Source organism: Pyxicephalus adspersus, chromosome 9 (assembly GCF_032062135.1).
Source record: "Pyxicephalus adspersus chromosome 9, UCB_Pads_2.0, whole genome shotgun sequence".
Lineage (NCBI taxonomy): Eukaryota > Metazoa > Chordata > Amphibia > Anura > Pyxicephalidae > Pyxicephalus > Pyxicephalus adspersus.
In genome coordinates this window covers 23,591,564-23,612,391 of record NC_092866.1, presented here as the reverse complement: position 1 = coordinate 23,612,391, position 20,828 = coordinate 23,591,564, and the positions used below count along the sequence as shown (strand labels likewise).

Genomic DNA, 20,828 nt, shown 5'->3' with positions numbered 1-20,828 from the left:
AAAAAAAAAATTTCATGAAAACCTGTGACGCTTTTGGAACAGAAATCTAGAAATCAGTGTAACGCTCAGGTGGTTAATTATAGGTGCTTCTGTGCTGTATGTATTGGGTAAATGATGACAGTGTACACAGGTTTGCACACAAGAAATGGGATGTATTGCTTTTAAGGAGGACTATCCTCAGGTATTCAATAATAACATCGAAAAGACCTAAAAATATTTGAGTAAATGCTAACAATGTTTTAGTTCTTAGTGTTACATGTGCAGTGTTCTCTCCAAGCCTTGACTGGTAACCACCTGGCTGTTTTTGGGTAGTTACTAAAAAGACGAAAGAAAAATGGGACATAAATAGTAAGGGGGTGGGCATTAGAAAGTTTGAACAAAGTATGGGGTGGTGGTAAGAAGCTGACAGATCTACAGGGGTTACTGGATTCCTATGGCAATCACAGCTGGGAATACTAAACTTGTCACGTGTTGACCCATTCACTTTTTTTTGGTTAAAAAAAAAATAACTTCTGGGGGGAACCTTGTGATAAAACAGAATGTATATTTCCCTGTTTAAATTGCTTTACATTGTTTAAATATTTTCCTTTTTTTTTTCTTTTAGATTTGAAAGCTTTCGAGCGAAGGCTTACTGAATATGTATCATGTTTACAGCCAGCGACTGGACGCTGGAGAAGTAAGCTTCTTTATTTTTGTGTTGAAAGGGGGCAATCAAGTGGGATAACAACTGGGATAATCCAGTCCTTTGTCACAGATTCACAAATCTTCTCTTTGACATTATCTTGACTAGCTCTAGGTACTAGTGGCTTCCAGCTGACACACAAAGCAAATTTTCCCAAAGGGCACTGTGGCAGGCAATAAAACCCTTACCCCTCTCTTCCCTTCTCTAACTAACCTATATTGTAATGGGTACCAGATCAGTGGTCGCCAACCTTTTGGAAATCATGGACCACTAATTTCACAGACTCTGGACCGTGCATGCACGGGCAGCCTTATGTCACGCTAAGGGGAAGAAAGTTCCCCTTGAGTGACATCAAGATGCCAGAGCCACAACCCGCCCACCGCCCTGAGCTTGTGATTGATACAGGAGACATGGTCCACAGCTCTGGCCAGTTTGCCCTTCCAGCGGGGTGTTTTTCCTGACCCCGCTGGGGGGAGCACCAGCCAGAGCTGCGGATCATAGAGGTGGTAATACCTGAGGATGAGATTTGTGTATACATTATTAAATTGCTGCGGATTAGTATTAAATTTGGCAATTCTTACTTTGTAAATCTGAGAATTTGTGCAACATCCTGTTGCTACTTTCAACGAGAGGAGAAGCATGCTTTTGCCAGTCCATTTCTAATTCAGACAGGCAAGAGTGGTTTTGTAAATATAGGTAGGGCAGCAGAAGATGAAAAGTCTGACCAAACCCCCACTTCAAATAATTGGAGCCTATTTCGATTCATTATGAATATTATATTATTTATTACGAATAATTATAAACATCTTGCTAATTCAAATTTTGTAGCATGAATCCTTTGTTGTAATGTGACATGGAAGAGCATTCAAAACATATTTGTAAGTGTAGAGCTTCTGTTACCTTTCACAGCAATGCCTAATAAAGATATTGGCTGCCTTACAGTGGTCCAAAGTCTTGAAAACAAAAGAAGGTCTACAAGGAAGGGTTGTAGAAAATAGGAACATCTGTGAAAGATGAAGTTATGGCACTGGTTTTGCTGAAGAATGCTTACAGGGCTTCTGCAGAGGACTAGAAACATGTTATGGCTAAATGATTAATGAAAATGCATATTTGCTTTTCTACCATTAAGCCAACTGATAACATTGGTCTGTAAGTCGTATCTTAAAATTTAATGGCAGTGATTCATTCAGTAGCTTAAACAATATTTCAATAAACCTTTCACGGGTATTTCTGCTTTGAGGAGTGAGCCTTGTGGATCTTGAGGCCACTAATCAGGTTTCATCTTATCCCTTTTACCATACTGTAGGGAACCTTGATTTTAGTCTACAATTCCTGTTTGCTGCATGCTAGGACTTGATAAGTTGAAACGCTAAGGTAGCCAGCATTAGGGCTTTACAAAAAGAAAGGCAGCGTCACTCCTAAAGCAAACATCCATATCACAGGAGTTGATATTTCAAGCACACTTCTTCAAGACTAAAAGAATTATGGGGCATCTGAAAAGTGATCATGCATTTTAAATAGCAGATCACAAGGTGAGTTCAGATCATTCATAGCAAGACATCCACTGTGGTTTATTATAAAGGAACTAAGTCTGTTTTTTATTATGGGTATTAGGGATCTCACATTCTGAATACCATATATTGCAGCAGAGCCCAGAGTGGCATGTTACTCAATGTAATGAGTACATTTTGAAATAAAGAAAAACAAGACTGAACAATCGTGTTTTGTGGAAGTGGAAGATCACCTATCTCTGCAATAATGCTCTGTCTGATTGCAAAATTTTAAAAGATGGAACTTAAGTTCCGCTTTAAGTTGATTTTTAAATGTAGAACCGAATAAAGGCTTTTCTTTAACTAAAGCCTGAGGACTACAGCTTCATTCAAAGTATATAGGACATTCCAGTTAATCTGTACTCAGTTCGTTTTTTAGACTTCCTTTACTATAGCACATAGTCTCGTTTTGTACAGGAATCAGCCATGGGGTTTTCTCAATTTCTGTACCTAAAGTGTTTTCTGAAGGTCAGTATAGCAGAGCATTATCTCCTGTCTATCTTGTTCATTGTTTTGTGCTTTGTGCTTTGTGCTTTGATGTGTTGCTCTGGGGTGACCTAGGAAAGGTCTCGGGTCATTCCTTCATTGATGTGGCATTGAGTTTTTGTTATTATTAAATCTACGTAGAAAGGTAAGAGTTAACATTTTGTACCTAATGAGGAATTTACCTAATTTTATACTTTCCCGCCTATTTACAATTTTACATATATCATTGATAAATCTTAAAAACTCTTTAAATCCTCCCCCTATTTTTGAGATACTGCAGTTTTTCAAAGGTGATATTGTCCATGCATTAGCTTGTAGTTCATTCTTTGTATTCAGATGTACTGGGATCTACATGCAATCTTGCTTTTCATGCATCATGATCTGTCCCCAGTAGGGCAAAGTAACTCTTGTACTTTTCATGCATGGAAATAAGGGAGCATAGAAAGTAACCACCTGCATTAATCAGACATTGTCACTGGCATTATTGGGGGGAAAATACACTAGACTAAAGATTTTTATTTTACTGATTACTGTAAACTTTTTACTAAACTATTAACATTTAACATTCTTTACTTTCCAAAAGTGTTTATAACAAATAACAAAAACAGGGGTTGCAGGAAACAAGACAAATATGCTTGCTGATATGTTGTGTGAAAAGGGTATGGTGAATTGGGGGGGGGGGGGTTAAAGTCAATAAGGGGAAAAATAAACATGTCACTGAAATCCAGGCTAGATAGAGAATAAATGCAATGCAATAACAGAGTTGCCTATTTTCCTGTGATGCATTAAAGGCTTTAATTCCATTTTGATTACATTTTTTACTTACAAAATATTGAATAAATCATCAATGCTATGCAGTAGCAGTCTGTACAAGATGCCAGTATGTGCCATTTTCCAATTAGACTATTGTTACAAAATGTTCTAGCAGCCCCTACCTTAAGGTATGTCTCATACTGACATCTTTAGAGTCATCTAAAATGCTTCAATAAGGAGCTTGGGCATTGCTTCTATACAAAACAAAGTAAATACCCTAATTACCATAATAAAAATACCTGTTCTATTGGTTTTAGGGTTTCTGTTACATCTTGAAGCTGTATATTGTTTTTATTGCATACTATTTATGTAATATTTCTTATTATATTAGTCTACTGTCCTATGAAGGTTGCACGATCATCTCTTAGGTTTGTACTACCATGTTTTTTTCGAATATCTAACATATTCTCTTTTTGTTTCTAGTGATTCTTATTGTGGTTTCCGTTTGTACTGCCACAGGTGCATGGAATTGGTTAATAGATCCAGAAACACAGAAGGTATTGCTTTTTTTTATTTTTTATTTTTTTTTTTTTAAATCTACCATAATATACATATACTGCGTTTTTAGAAGTGTAATCCATTGGAATGTTTGTTAATCTACATCTTGCAAGAGGTAATGACTTTTCACATTCTTCCACTGTGAAGAAATATCCTCATTCTGCATTTTTCATGAACAGTCCATATCATCATGCACTTGATACTGCAGTTGCAAAATTTTGTAGAATGTCTGAAGTTTCATCTGTAATGGGCTGTCTTTACTGTCTGCGCCTGTGTCCCGCAGGTGCTGGTTAATTTAACACATTGGGCCTGATTTATCAAAGCTCTCCATAACTGGAGAAGATAAACTATCACAGGAGAACCTGCGTGATCCATCATACCTGGATCATTTGCTATTTGTTGGCAAATGTGGCAAATGTTTTTAATTCAGGAACAGATTCATTCCAGGTTTGCTTGATCCTCAAGTTTCACACTTGATAGTCCATCTTCTCCAGCCTTGGTGAGCTTTAATAAATCAAGCCCATTGAGTACCAGGTTCCTTCCCTGTATTTCCAAAAGAATGTTTTCTAAACTTTTGTCTAAAATGTCATGCTCCTGCAAGGTGTAACTCCAAATGAAGATAAGAGCTATGCCTGCTGTCCCCTAGAAGATATAGATAATTTAGTAATAGAATATGTTAAAAAAAAAACACCTTGAGGTTTTACTGTATGTGATTCCTTTATGTATGCGATTTTAATATTACTTTTTTGGAGCATCATTTTATGGAAGCTCAAAATGTCTTATTTTGAAGTACATATGCATTTTAATATGCAGTAAGTATAATGCACCACTTCCCACTAAATAGGTCATCAAAATGATTTTCATAGGCATGGAATGGCATTGATTGTAGTGTTGCCAGATTTCGGAATACTGACCCATAACATAGCGTATTGTAAAGTGCAATATTTATTACATTTTTTGTAAATTGTACTATACTTTCATTCTGATGAATTGTTTGTTTAACAGGTATCATTCTTTACTTCGCTATGGAACCACCCGTTCTTTACTATTAGCTGCATAACTTTAATAGGACTATTTTTTGCTGGGATCCACAAAAGAGTTGTGGCGCCGTCAATGTATCCTTTTAATATTCTGTTTGTCACTGTCATTGCAAAATTTGATTTGGTAAGCCGCTATTGCACTTTATTAAAAGCACACAACATTCACTAGCAATCTGAACACATGAATAAAATGTAACTTTTTGGAGTTTACTCATCTTTACATGTGGTGGCTGCCCTGGTTAACCTTTAACCCAGGATACAAATTTATACCTTTTTGTGAGCCTTTTGATCTAGACAAAAATGCAGAATGTATTTTATTGTGAACTGTGTAGACGCCAAAAGCAGTCATTCATTCTCTTTTCTTAAAAAAGATGCTTTCCATAATATCCCTATGTAGTGGAGGCGGACAAAAACTGACATGTATGAAGTTCAGAAGACGTGACAACCATAGGTTACTCCATTGAGAAGACGTTGTAGTAGTGTATGCCCATGCATAGACCAAATCAATAGTTCTCCCTAGAGGCGTCCCATCTGATTTTCCCACCCACCTGCAGTCAGCAGCGCTACTTTTCTTAGCGGAGCAAATCCTCTTACAACTGCTCAGCATTGATATTATTATTATTATTATTATTAATAAACAGGATTTATATAGCGCCAACATATTATGCAGCGCTGTACATTAAATAGGGATTGCAAATGACAGACTAATACAGACAGTGATACAGGAGGAGAGGACCCTGCCCCGAAGAGTCTACAATCTAGTAGGTGGGGGAATTTCACACACAATAGGATGGGAGATATGTATTGCTGGGAAGTAGTGGTGGTTTCAAATGACAGAAGAAGCCGGGTAGGCAAGTTTGAAAAAATGGGTTTTGAGCGCTCTTTTAAATGAGCAGAAAGTAGGAGCAGGAAGACCATTCCAGAGAGTTGGAGCAGCTCTAGAGAAGTCTTGTATCTGTGCGTGTGATGAGGTTATGAGTGAGGAAGTCATTAGTAGGTCATTGGAGGAGCGGAGAGAGTGGCAGGGGGAGTATTTTTTAACCATGTCAGAGATGTAAGTGGGACAATAACTGTGTAGGGATTTGAAGGCAAAGCACAGGAGCTTAAATTTGATTCTAAGGTGAAAAGGAAGCCAATGGAGAGAACTACAAAGAGATGCAGCGGAAGAGGAGCGGAGGGAAGGATGGATGAGTCTGGCTCCAGCATTCATGATAGATTGTAGAGGAGAGAGTTGGGTTAGTGGAATACCAGCGTGAAGGATGTTACAGTAGTCCAGACGGGAGATGATAAGAGCATGTACAAGGAGTTTGGTGGTCTCAGGGGACAGGTAGGGGCGGATTTTGGAGATGTTGCGTAGGTGAAAGTGACAGGACCTGGAAATGTTCTGAATATGGGGGGTAAATGAGAGGGCCGAGTCAAAGGTGACGCCAAGACAACGTGCCCGAGGAGAGGGCCGAATGACAGTGTTGTTAACAGTTAGATATATGTCAGGGGGGGATTTGGAATTTGAGGGGGGGATGATGATGAGTTCTGTTTTATCCAGGTTGAGTTTCAGGAATCGGTCAGACATCCATGATGAGATGGCCGACAGGCAGCATGAGACCTTATCCAGGACTGAGGGAGACAGGTCAGGGGTGGACAAATAAATTTGAGTGTCATCAGCATACAGATGTTACTGTAAACCAAAGGAGGATATGATATTACCGAGAGAGGAGGTGTACAGAGAAAAGAGAACCGGTCCAAGGACTGACCCTTGGAGAACACCAACAGGGAGGAGAGTGGGTGAGGAGGAGTTACCATTGAAAGAAACTTGAAAGGAGCGGTCAGAAAGATAGGAAGCAAACCAAGAGAGAGCAGTGTCACAGATACCAATGGGACACCTACTGTTCTGCTCCCATCTGCTAGTACGTGCTGACTTTACTAACACTACTAACCTGAGTGAGTCAAGTAAGTGCCGCTGATGACACAAGTCGAACAGTCCACCTGGCAGTTCATGATAACGAGTAAGACTAATGAGTGGGGAGCAGACATTACCAAAGTACAAAGGTCAGCTGACCATACATGAGATTTACAGAAGAACTAGGATGGAGGCCTAAAGGAAGTGAGGTTTGAAAAGTTAAGTGAATGATTTTTTGCTGCATGAGTATCAAAAAAGTTCAGAGTATGAGAAACCACTAAACATCTTAATTTAGGCTGAATTTACACTGGCAGTAAGGTTGGATTTGCCACTTCCCAGGAACCACTGCCACTTAAAAAACTGCTAGGCCTCAGAAAGGCTATAAGCTACCCGTTACCAATCCCAGATGCCTAGTAGTTATCAGTAGTTACTTGGAAGTAGTAAATGCCCCGTCCACTTTTTCACCACACATCTAAAATACATTTCTGGGAAAACTCTGTAATCTGTGTTTTTGCAGAGTTACCAGATGAAAATAAAGAGATCCTTAAAATCCATTAAAGATAAAAACATTGTTAAAATAATGGCAATAAAACCCTTCTTTATATTTCTAATGACTTACTTTTTACTTTCGAATTACTTTTAATGATAAAAAAATAAATATGCAACCTTCAGATTCTGTAGCTCTATTCTTTTACCCTAAAAATGTGTGTTTGAAAATCTTTGCGAATACATTTTTTTTGTGTATGTCCACAACAAATCATCATCAAGTGACCCCCATACATTTAAACCAAATACTAACATAGACATAAATATAGACATCTCAGTTTCTATATTCGAAGATTCATACATATATATAGGCTTTAAAGGATGCCAAAATGTTGTGTCAGTTTATTTACATTTTAAATTTGGCTTTAACACAGTTTTTCAGAATAGCAGCAAGATGTCGAACTGTGCTAGCAGAATACAACATGTCATGTGATGATGTGAGTATTATGTGCTCTGACTGTGATGGTAGTTAGCAGTGTTTTAATCAACCTGAAAGAAACTTTGTCTCAGAAGAAGACTTATGTCCTAAAAGAAGCTATTGCAAGTTGTTAGGAGACAATTATCTGGCCGTCGATCCCATACTGTAGGCAACCGCAGTACAATGCACATACATTATATGCAAAAATTGTACTGTGTGGACCTAAAATAAAAAAACAATCAGGAGCCAGGGCTTCAATTTTTGGCAAAAGGGACATTGCATGCCTTGTCAAGTTAGCTCTACCTCCTGGTGCCTATTTTGTTTTTTGAGTTTAGGTCTACTTTATCTAATATAGGTAGTCCCCGGGTTACATACGAGATAGGAACTGTAGGTTTGTTCTTAAGTAGAATTTGTGTGTAATTCAGAACTGGTACATTATTTTATTAAATGCAATTAGGACAGATGTTTGTCTCAACATATTATTGGGCAGTATGGTTTCAGTTACTTAAAACTCACTGTGAGCTAATCATAAAACAAAGCAAAAAAAACTAAAATCTTTATGGAGCCTAGACATTCATTACCTTCTGGAGCAAGCTGTGCTTTGATATGCAAAAAGAAACAACTGCAGAGTTTGTCTTGGTCATTTAAGAGTTACAAGAGTCTGCAGAAAGAGCTCAGTCCCTCTAAGATCCTTCGAAGGTAGTCCTTCTATGTGGTTATATTTTTGGAGGCCTTGAAAGCTATGTAGAAGTTTGCAAATTGGGCTGATGAGCCTCTTATCAAATACATCTTACACTACCCGACAACTTTATTAGATACAACTTGCTAATATTGGGTTGGATCAATTTTGCCGTTAGAACTCCTGCCCATATTGACATGATAGCCTCACGCACTTGCTGTAGATTTGTCAGTTGCATATCCACGATGAGGATTTCTATTCCACCACATCCCCCTGTTAACTATGGAAGTCAGTTGAGTACAGTGAACTCCCTCTGAAGAAACCTGCTTGAGATGATCCGAGTTTTGTGACATGGCATGTTATTCTGCTAGAAGTAGCCATAACAATTTGGGTTCTATGTAATTGTAAATGAAATTACATGGTCAACAACAATACTACGGTAAGCTGTGGCATTCAAATGATGCTAAACTGGTACCTAACCCCCCTGGTAGTATTCCTGACTGTGGCTCGGGATGAAATTTCATTACAAAAAGTGGTAAACCCCAGCCACACTCAGGATTAAATTGAGGGGTTACCTGTTCCTCACAAGCCCGCAGCATCCTCCAGCGATGCCGGCATCCTTGTCCTCTTGGTAATGCCTGGCTGGCATCGGCGTCCCATTTGCGATGCCCAGGATCTGTGTCCCCGTTGGAGACGCGAGGCTAGGGAATACAGATGCCGGCCGGGTATGTTACGTGTGTGCAGGTGGCGTGCATGCCTCGGGGGTCAGGACCGGAAGGAAATTTAAAATTAGGAGTATTTTTTAAATATCAAATGTACCAATTTGACATTTAAAAATAGAAAATAATCATGCCACCAGGGAGGTTAAGGGCCCAAAGTGTTCCAAGAAAAAAAATCCACACCATTACACCACCAGCAGCCTAACCACTGGAATAAGGCTGGAAGGATCCATGGCTTCCTGTTGTTGACACCAAAAGGGCTGTCTCCTAATGTAAAATAAAAAGTGCTGATCTTACACGTGCGCATTGAGATCAGCACTTTAATTTTGAAGGAAGGCACCTCACCTGATCCCATGTCTGCCCAGTGCAAGATCAGGTGACTTAGATTGCAGAACTCGGAAGAAGATCGTGCCGCCAGTGTGCGGTCTGTGTCTAAACAAAAAGCAGGGAGGAACGGCACAAGATTGATGTGATTGGCTGATAGATATATGTGTTATTATCTAGTTTAACAGATTTGCTTAACAAGATGGTCAGTGAATATATTTGAATTATTAGGATTCTATATTTATCTAATAGAAAATGGTTTACTTCTGTAACACATTTAGACTTTTACTAATATTCATTTTGTTTTGTCCTTGCAGACGGGGAAGTTAATTTTAAAACCGCGACCTCATGTCCAGTGACCTTTTTCTTGTATTATAAAACATTTGTACTGGATTCATGGACAATATTTTCAGATTTCCTTTACTTAAGTCTTATGTAAGGCAAGTTCCTACTAAGAAGGAAAATGAAGACATAAAAACAAAAACCTCGGGAGTATTTACAGAAAAGATGTTGAATGTTTTTTACTTAATGCAATTACAGTTCATTATTTCACTCAGTTAAACCATTTCACTCATTTTTTTTTTACCATAAACTGTATTTATTCATAGATTGTACAAAGAGCTTTTTTTCAGAAATTTGTTTTTCTTTTTATCTTCAAGCAAACAAAGCATATAGCAACAAAGTACTAAAAATAAATCTTTTAAATGAAGATAAGCAAAAATTATCATGGTATCTTAGTCATGGACTATGTTCTTTTCTCTGGATTTCTTACACCTGGGGTTTCATGCTACTGGATGAATAACTAAGGGCTAGTCTATATGGATCTGCAGTTCACCTTTTCAATTTTCCTTCATTTATCCCAAGGCAGGTCTGTATTTATAATCTTAAGCAGCTATAGATCTGCAAGAGTACAAACATTTCTGTATCTATTAAAATGCAGTGAAAATGACATTCAGCAAATGGTTGGGTATTCAGTTTTAAATGGCAGTGATGTATTCTCCACCAGAGAATGTTTGCTAATGTAAGGTTTACTTACTGCTCCATGAAATAAACAACTTGGTCATTTGTACTATTTTTTTGTAGGTTGCATGAAGTAATTTATGGGGTTGATCTATTAACCCGTTTTTGTAGGTAATTGTGTGTTCACACAATTACATTCACATCATCTCACGAAATGTCTGCATGGTCAAATGTGTATATAGTTGTAATAAAGTACATTCTCTAAACATTCAAATAGGTCCAATAATGTAGGCTAAAAAATCATCAGCTGAATGAAACAAAATGTCTGACTCATCTGGTGTATTTTTAAATCAGTGAAATGATCATCATTTTTTTTATCTAATTATCTTTTTTTGTTTTTTTTTTTTCCTAAGGAGAATGATAAGATCTTTTAGAATCTCACTGTTACTATACTCAAGTACTCAGTGCATTTAGTTTTAACCCGATCCCGAGAGGTAAAGATCTCCATCCAAAAGTGGTAATGTAGATACCGGGTTACTGCAGTTAATCTGCCCATATGTTGTGGTTTGGTAAGCAGGGCCACCCGCCATAACAATAAATCAAAAAGAATGTGACATTTGGGTTGGGTGTGAGTGACCAGGAAGTCTGGTTAGTAATTGGATTACAGAGTGCCCAAGGTTTGGGGGGCCTTGTGATCCTGTACACAAAAGAATGGCACATTAACTTTGAACAGTACGTGTTTTTATAAAGTTACACCTCGGAAATGTTGCCCCTACCACAGAATAAAAATTCCAACACGGCTGCTAAGGTAACCAAAACTTAAAGGTTAACAAAATGTAAATAAAAAATGTTGGTGAAAATCTCTCTCCTAAGTCTCTCCTTTAAATCTTGTTATAATAAATTATACAGTTCCCATGGTTGAATGCACATGGCCAGAGCCATCAACCACAAGAACTGTTTAACAATGCTGATAAAGCACTGTGGACTTGGGGTCCTTTGGGGTGCTATATGATTTATATAAGCATGCATGCATTTTTTTTATTTCACAAATGCCCTTCTTTAGGACTATTCAGGTTATTTGGCAATTGAAAGAAACAAAGAATGATCCTATTTATATTTGTTAATATTTATATTTCATGTATCTGGTGTACAAATGCTTGTACATTTTGCTTAATAAATGCAATTTTAACTCCTTGATCGCTAGTCTGTTTTTTTAGGTTCAATTTAGGTGGCCTTTTTCCAATATTGTTTCCCCTTTAACGACATGAAATCATTATACAAAATTTTTTTTACAAGCCTTTTGTTTTTCTCTAGTGAAATATAAGTGAAAAGGAATAAGTGAAAAGAAATAAGTAAATAAAAGTGAAAGAAATAAGTGAATTGTCCCCAAGGAGCTGCCATGAAAATTCTTTTCATATTGCTATTGAGTACCAAAACAGACTAATACTTTGCAATCAATTATTTGCAGTAACTCCTTCAAGGCTGTGGGACCCAAAATCTACAATTCCCATAGAGTTCAAAGAAACATTACAGTTTGTTGAACAGACTAACTCTAGAAGGTTGTGTTACTGAATAGAAGGCTAAAAAGTGCAGTGTAAGTACACATTGGGTTGATTACTAATGAAGTTTAGAATGTTAACTTAGAAAATATCACTTGGAAGTATCATTGTGCAAGCGATAAATGTAACACTCTGATGTGGAAAAAAGTCGCGTTGCAAAGGATATTCTATCCCATTCAAGAAAAAGTAGAAAGATGTGACTTTTGCTTGCACGTTATTGGATGGCTGACTACAGCAGAACTTGTGTGTTTCCAAGAAAGTCCGTGACAATGGCTTTGAATGATAAACAAGCATTCTTTTCGACATTGTTGTGATGAAATATTCATCTTTGATGAGCTGATGAATCTGTGGTCCATCAAACACACCGGCCTTCATTTTTTCAAATGACAGGCTAGGAAATGCCAAAATGCGATACTTAAAACAGTCTCCTTAAGTTGGCAAAGCTTTAACGAACTTCTTCATCAGACCCAGTTTCATGTGCAGAGATGGAAATAGAATATTCTATCAACAAGTGGCTCATGTAGAATGTTTGGATCACCTGGTTTTAGGGCAGACCTTGGAGGCCAATTCCTTTCCACCCAATGCCTCTCACGAGCTCTGCTGTACCACACAGATGACCCATTTGTGTTGGTGATGTTGCAACATCTCAATGACTCTATATGTCTGCATATTCTTCAGAGAAACTGAATGGCCAATTGGGACTGACTCAAATATATTGGCATTGTGAAGGAGGAGACACTTTAAGCTTTGCTTTGACCTATCAATGAATAGTGGCCATTCAGTTGAGTTATACATTGGAATTCCCAATTCCTCCATTAAACCAGGTATGTTATGGCAATACACAAAGCCACTGTCAGTTCTAAAGTACTGGAGAAATGCAATTTCTCTGGTTCAAAAGTACAATACCTTTGTTCCATTTTCAAGTACGTTTTTCACACGCAGTCTTGATGTTAGGAGTTCTGAAGCCTTCTTCGATAGTCCCAAGTAACATGCCAAATCACTCAACTCATGCTGATCAAATCCCTTACAGAGTACTTTTCAATTTTAAACTCTTCTTCATTGTTGTCACCTAGTTCATCACCATAATCGTGTTTTTCAAGAGAGGGTAAAGTAACGAAAACCGGCATTGGGATTTCATCTGAATGAGCCACTGAGCGTATAGCTGATGGTAGACTGTGATACTCTATGTTACATTTATTTTTCTTGTTATATCCTGAAGTTTTCACTATACAAAAGTAACAGCCACTGAAATGATCTCCTGGCTCTCGACAAACCATAGGTATACCAAATGGCATCTTATCATGTGTTTCCTTTGTCCACATCTGTAAACCCTCGACACACTGTTTGCAGATCTTATGAGGGGCCCAAGACTTATCCTGAACACCAAGTTTATATTTGAAATATGCCAATTAGACTTGCTCCACAAATGTGCTGATGTTCGCCCTTTGACTGGGAATGGTGAAACTGCCACAGATATAACAAAATGAATCAAGGTTGTTTATGCACTTACGATGAGAAACTGCAGAGCCAGACATGATCTGAATAAAAAAGGAAATATGTGTGTAAGTAGAAAAATAAGCGCACAACCTTTAACCACACTGTCTTGCGTGTAAATGAATAGCCTATACAAATCCACGCTACAGTAATCGCATTAATATAAGCGGTAGAGAAAAAAACCTGATTTGATAGAAGAAAACTAACTGCATTTTCCGAATCAGCATACCTATTTTAGTATAAATAAGCTTAAAAATTTGTTTAAAATTGTTCCCTAGTTTTATTTGACATGCAACTTTGGGAAAACATGGGGGAACTAAAGTGGTAAGGAAAATATAACTAACCCCTAGCATATGTAGATTTTCTTACATTCATGAAATGTCCAACAAATTTTAAATTATAGGGGAACTAAACTCAAAAGTAGTGCCTAAAACTGCACTTACCTTCAATCCCGCAGCGCAGTCGATCAGTCCAGAGGTGCCTTCCATTGGGTCTCACGTCATCCTGGCATCCATCTCCAAGGCGGTGCACCCGGTAGCACGATCTTCGCCTTTTCTTCTTGGTTCTTCATCCTACATGACCCGATCCAGGCGCGAGATTGGATGCAGTAGGTTAAAAAAAAAAACTTGCTGATCTCACTGCGCATGCAACTTTTTCTTTTTTCACCAAAAGGCTTCTTGTGCGCATGTCCGAGATACTCAGGCATGCACAGAAGGAGCACCCAAGAGCCTCCTAAGATACATGACGTAGGTATCCCGGGAGGTTTTGCACTCCCATTCATTTAGTGGGCGGTGCTGCACCCTTAAAAAAAAGGGTGTTGCACTTAAAAAAACCTAAACAAACAGAATTTTTACCTTACATAAAAGGGTTGTCTACCCTTTTATGTAAAGTGAAATTTCTGAGTTTGGGTACACTTTAAGCACATCAATATTTATCTAAAATATCACATATCATATCTGCAACATAACATAAATACAAGGTATGTTAGAAAACTCTTATCAGGCAGGCGATTACGTGCTGTGCACCACCGCAGTATTCCAGACAGCCTATTTTGCCCAGCAATGTCGCTGCAGCATCAGAGTATAGAGAAATAGCAGCAGCCCCTGTTTCCCTTTAGCCGTGCAGCCTGATGTATTTTATGGCATCCCCAGCATCCATTGTTAGGCTGTGCACAGCTGAAGGAAATCCTAGAGGCTGATCAGCCCCTGACTCAGTCCTGCACTGCTATTGGCTGCTGGGACTTTATAGCCGTTCTGCTCTCAGTCACCAGTGCCGGTTATAATGGTAAGCTAGGCTGGCTTGCTGCTGGTGTGTATTTGTGAGATGTACAGTTTCTGACCTTGCCTGTTCCTAATCTATGGTTTGTACACAGCCTGGGCTGACCTTTTGTATGTGACTCCTAACTCTGATTGTTTTTTGCCCTTGTGTACTTTGTTTGGTGGATGGATTTTCTGTGTATGACCTCTGCTCTGTATTCTGGACTTGTCTCTGTTGTAATCTTGGTACTGCTTTATCTGTGGGCTCCTGGCTTGCTGCCAGCCCATCCCCAGACACCATCCCTTGTGCAGTAAGTCCTGGGGCCAACGGAGTGCTAGGAGAGGCAACCAGTCTTCCCTAAAGGTGAGGGGGGTACTGGTGAAGACTGGTGCTGACCTGGGCCTTACAATATAGAGTAGCATTTATGCTCAAACATACAACAAAGGTCCTATGTCCCCGTAAACAAAAGCCTAGAAGAAAATTCTGCTACCAGTGTTTATGTTCTAAAATAGGTAAAAGTTTTCTATAATATAGTCAATTTTCTGCTGGATATGTGTGCTGTTTAGTATATAATCCTAGTTCAATAAACATTTGGGTGCAGCAGCATAAAATAGACAAATTGTAGTATGATGTGCATAGATCACCTACATCTTTTAACACCTGGGTAGCAAGTCAGGTGCCCAAACCCTTTCCAAGAGTACACATGTGTATTGTAGGAAATAAGTGCATTTCTGCACTTTGGCGTACTATCTTGTGTTTTGGTTTGACATTGTGTCACTGTACACCACTTTAGCCTGTTTCCTACTACAAGCCAACTGACTGCCCATGTTACCTTCTCCAGTTAACTGTAACTGCTACTGTTAGTGTCTGTGTTAGTGAGCAACAGATGATCATAAAATGTAATCAAGCATCATGTATAATGTTTTATACATTGCAATGAGGAAGCTGTAACAGCTTAGAACAAATAACACAAAACATATACTTTTTACTAATTAATAAAGTAAGAAAGTATCCCTTTAATATGACATTTAAATCCCATTACTTGTTGGGTAATATACACTGCTCCAATGACACAAGAGGCTGGCCAAAATATATTTTCAGTTTCAGCACTGAAGAATCCTGTTACAGAAACAATGTAGATGTGAATGCAATCATTCAAATGCATTTATTTCTTCTCTTCTGAGCCAAGAGAATTGATTTCCACAATTCTCTAGAGTTAACTGCTCTATACGGGGATTGGCACCTCGGTTGTCAAAGCATTCACTGGAGTTTCCTGTGGCTCACACCTTAATTGAAATGTGGTAGAACCTTCGACCATGTGTATCCCTCAATGAAACACACGGTCAAGTGAGAAGGGAGCCTGAATTATCTTGGGAAAGAAATGGTGTCAGCTGTTTACTCAGTGGAGCTGGAAGAATTCACAAAAGTGATAGGCCGTGAGAATTAAATCCCAAATGCAGTTGCAAGTTAGCGGAATATGTCTGAACTAAAAAGCATCTTGGTTTTCCTTGACTGTGTTTTAATAACATAATATCTTAGTAGCTGTATTGTTCTTTAATATACTAAGATTATTAAAATTCCCTAGAGGGACAATTTACATTTGCAGGTTCATGCTGGAAGACAATAGGCTGCACTGAGCAAATATTCTGTGCACCTGTCATCTAACTATGAACTCACAAAATGTAAAAAAAAAAAATTCATAATCAATGAAGTTGCACTCACCAGGGGAAGAGGAAGCGTAATGCTAGAGATTCTTTGTAGAAGTAACCTACTTTTTTTATATGGAATACAGTAAACATAGCAGAAGTAACGAAAACATTGAACTAAATTTACAATATTGTGAATTAGGTATATTTTTTATTTAAAAGATATCTAAGCCTGAATAGAGCCTGGAAGGGTTGAAACTGCTATCAGATTTAGTTTTGTTTACCATTACAAAAAAAACACTACAGGGAACAAATCTCCCTAAAGCTGCGTACACACTTCCAATTTTTATCGTTGGAAATGAACGACAAACGACCGATTGGCCAAAAATCGTTCGTAAAAAAAGTAACCAACGACGCCCACGAACGAGGATAGTCGTTAGAAATGAACGACCGGACCGGCGGATCGGATTGGACGACGATCGTTGACCATCTATCGTGTGTACGGTCGTTCAGTGATCGTCCATGGTCTGAGCATGCGCGGTGAACGAATGTTCGCTCACTTCCTGTGGTGCATGTCACTTCCTGTATCGTTCAAACGATCGCATCTATCGTGTGTACAATATCTTTGAACGATCGTGTCGTTATCTGTATGTACAGGATCGGTGCCATACGATCGTTCGCAGATATCGTGCAGGATCGTTCGTTTACCAACAATAAAACTTGGAAGTGTGTACGCAGCTTAACAGACGCAGAAAGCAATAATCATTCTGCCCCCCTCCTAATCTTTATAAAAATGTTGCATTTAGTTTATCTAAGTACTAATGGTGTTTCTATACATTTGACCTAGCTTTGATTTTCCTAGCAGCATAAAAAGCAGAGATTTCAATGGTAATTATGGTCATTTTTGTTATCTGGCTTTTCATAGTTTTCTAATTGTTGAATTCTATACTTCACTCCAATTAAGCCAATTTTGGAATCCTCTGTACATAAGGGGGAGGGCCAAACAACCTATATGGAAGAACTTTTGCCACAATGTTAAAAAAGGTCTATTGTAGAACAAATTGTGTTTGGCTGTTTTATCTGTAGGAGCTGGCTATAATTTACGAGAAAAAAAACAATTTTCAAATTGTTTGCCAATAGTTTATTTCTTGAAGTTTGAATTGCAAAGTAGTTTGGTATATAAAACTTTAATTAAAAAATAGAAAAAAAATGTATTTTTATTAACTTTTGTGTTCTATTGAAATTGCGTGTTTACCTTATTTTAACTGTTATGTTTTAAGTATTTACTAAACTCCTTAACTAACAGATGTTAAAAAAAAGTCCAAAACCATTTTACTGACATAAATCAGTCAACAGAAAAAGGGTCCTTCTTTGGTTCTTTGCACTCAACATGGAACTAAACAGGGATCTGAATGGTGGACTAAGATGAGTATATCTTCCTTCACTAGGTAAGAAAGAAAAACCTTGTGGGATGGGCAAAAGTGGAACTAAGCCTTGTGGATACTTACCCAATCAGTACAGTCGCAGCCACTTCCTTCTTTTAAATCATTTTTTTTTTAAAAGGTACAGCACCGCCCTCTAATTCTCGAGAATGAATGGGAGCGCAAAGCCTCCCGGGATACCTATGTTAGGCATCCCGGGAGGCTCTTGGGGGCCCCTTCTATGTATGCCCGAGCATCTTGGGCATATGCCGAAGGAGCCTTTTTGCTCAAAGAGAAAAATTTGCTGATCTCACGCATGCTCAGTGAGATCGGCAAGTTTTTTTTTTCATCCTACGTCACCCCAACTCATGCCTGGGTTGAGTGACATAGGGTGAAGAACCCGAAACAGAAGACAAAGATGGTGCTGCCCGGAGCGCCAGCTCTGGGATGGTTGCAAGGATGAACCGATCCAGGACACCCCCGGAGTGATCGGTCTGCCCTGCGGGATTGAAGGGGTAAGTGTGGTTTTGTTTTTTTTTCGTGTTTAGAATATAGTTCCTCTTTAAGTGGAACATTAGTTTGTGATTATGTGTCTTTTAGGGGAGTGGAAGTTAAGGACATTTTTGCACGAAGAGTGCCTTTAAGTGATTTAAAATGAAAAACTCCTACTTTATTCTAGTTTTGTATTAATTAGAAATACTTACTTACATGCATTTTGAAATAATATTTCAATTTGTCTTTGAAGCTCACCCAATAAAACTTTTTTGATTAGCTTGGAGAGCTATCATCAAATTACTTTTACTTCACTATCTAATCTGAAATGCTCCGCTTTGACAGCATTGTAGAAAAGAAATGCTCTGGACTTTACATAGTCTGGCAGGGTTGTTGGGATTACAAAAATAACTAAACAGATCACTCATCAGGTGTCATGTCTCTTGTTATATCCATAAAAAAATTGCATTGGATACCATGCTCTACTTCTAGCCATTATTATACTATTATTACCTCCAACCATTATTGTACTATTTTTATTACCCTTATCATTAATCACTCTTTCTCCTATATATACATGTTGTTGCTTTTTATTCTGTTAATTTAAGGATTTACGCCTAATTTTATATATTTACCCCTTGTGAGTTATATCTTTTATAAGGGTAAGTAAACAATTTGTAACAATTTGTAAGACTTGCATTATGTATTCACACCATTAAAACTTTTCCTTCTCTTATCTTAGACCCGATGATGGTGGTACTGTCAGTGTACCTTTTTCCTTGAGACCTTTTCCTTGCTTATAACTAGTACCCAGGTCATGTAAGACTTGGGGTTTTTCACCTCACACAAACCGCAACACCTTTTTTGAGCTATGGGTAATATCTACTTAGTATCACTTTTGTTACCAGTCCCTTGTCCCATGATTTTACATATGGAAAAGACCGTTTTGAATATTGTACTAGTTTTCTTATGCAAAACTATAAATTTACTTGTTCTTTATAATACATTATCTTTCTGCTGCACTAAAACCCTTGTTGTTCTTGGTCTTTTTATTTTTAATGTACCTTACAAAGCTATTATATTGGTACTTTTTTATTTTATAGATGTTCTGATTTGCTGTCGGTAGATGTGACATATGGTGTAGCTGTTGAATAGTCAATGCTTTTTATGTAAAACACTGAATGGAATGTATACACTTTACCAGAATATCTTCATTCCTATTATTCCTTTATATATAATATGTAATTATAATATTATATAATTTGCATTGCTTTTTCCAAATGGACTTATTTATACCATTTTATAAAACAAGGAAGGTTCATAAGTCTTAAAATGATTTGTTAATAAAGTTCTTCGAAAAAAAAAAAAGATCCCGGCTGCGATGACGTAGTACGTTGAGTGAAGTTCTAAGAGCCCTCCTTGTTGTCTGATCATGGGGAAGAGCCGGGCTCGGAGATTTAAGCCGGTGGGGTATGCGCCTGCTCCAGCTATTAAACAAGCAGCAGAGCCCGAAGATATTGCGGAGGGAGAATCGCTGCATGCCGAGGACCTTCTACAGAAAGTAAGCGAGTTCATATAATTAGTCTTCCTGTGTGACATGTCAGCAGCGTGCTGTTTCCATGCGTGTCTGATCAGGGGAGCTTTGACTAGGGGGATCTCATTGTCACAGACGCTGTGTCTGTATGTCAGTATTAGGAGGCACGTGTTAATTATAATGTACTGATCGGTATTTATACCTCTGGGATAACACATGTGATTGCTGCGAACAAATAAAGCTCGATTGAAAAAAAAAAAAAAAAGTTTCCTTTGCATTTTAGTGGTAATAAATCTAAAATCATTAGATGAAAAAAACTTTTGTATTTATTTTGTTTCCATATATACTATAGTGTTCCACTGGTTTAGATTCCAACCAGGAGCCATCAATGAATGGCAAAGACTTACCAAAGAACTATGTTGAAGATATTGCAAACCAAGCAATCAATGTGTTGTGGAATATGTGGTAAGTTCATGTATTTATACCATTAGACAGTGTATGTTGCTTTATCATTGCAGGTATATCTGTGAGTTGGTTTGAGAAAATAAAACCATGGTACAGAGGTGGTTAGATGTATACTAGATAGCAAAGTTGGACAGGAGAAAAGCCGGAGGGGGGGCTACACAGGGGGGACGGGACAGCGGCTGGGGAGGATACCGGAGAGACGGCCCGGGCACAGAGGCTACATTTGGACCATAAGACGCAGGGATTTTTCCCCCCACTTCTGGGGGGAAAAAAGTGCGTCTTATGGTCCGAAAAATACGGTAAATATTTTATAAAAGCAGATAACTTGTAGACAAAAAAATGTTTCTA

The 20,828-nt window shown here is 38.1% G+C and overlaps 1 protein-coding gene across 1 annotated transcript in view; it reads left to right on the top strand.

The window, feature by feature from the left end:
* The window catches only part of CNEP1R1 (CTD nuclear envelope phosphatase 1 regulatory subunit 1), a 14,487-nt gene extending 2,678 nt beyond the window's left edge, over positions 1 to 11,809 (top strand). The window contains exons 2-6 of the mRNA XM_072422938.1: positions 605 to 676; positions 3,955 to 4,028; positions 5,035 to 5,144; positions 7,895 to 7,949; positions 9,970 to 11,809. Of these exons, the coding sequence (XP_072279039.1) occupies positions 605 to 676; positions 3,955 to 4,028; positions 5,035 to 5,144; positions 7,895 to 7,949; positions 9,970 to 10,011 (353 nt within the window). The 3' untranslated portion in view covers positions 10,012 to 11,809. The remainder of the gene's footprint in view (positions 1 to 604; positions 677 to 3,954; positions 4,029 to 5,034; positions 5,145 to 7,894; positions 7,950 to 9,969) is intronic.
* The last annotated feature ends 9,019 nt before the right edge of the window (positions 11,810 to 20,828 follow it).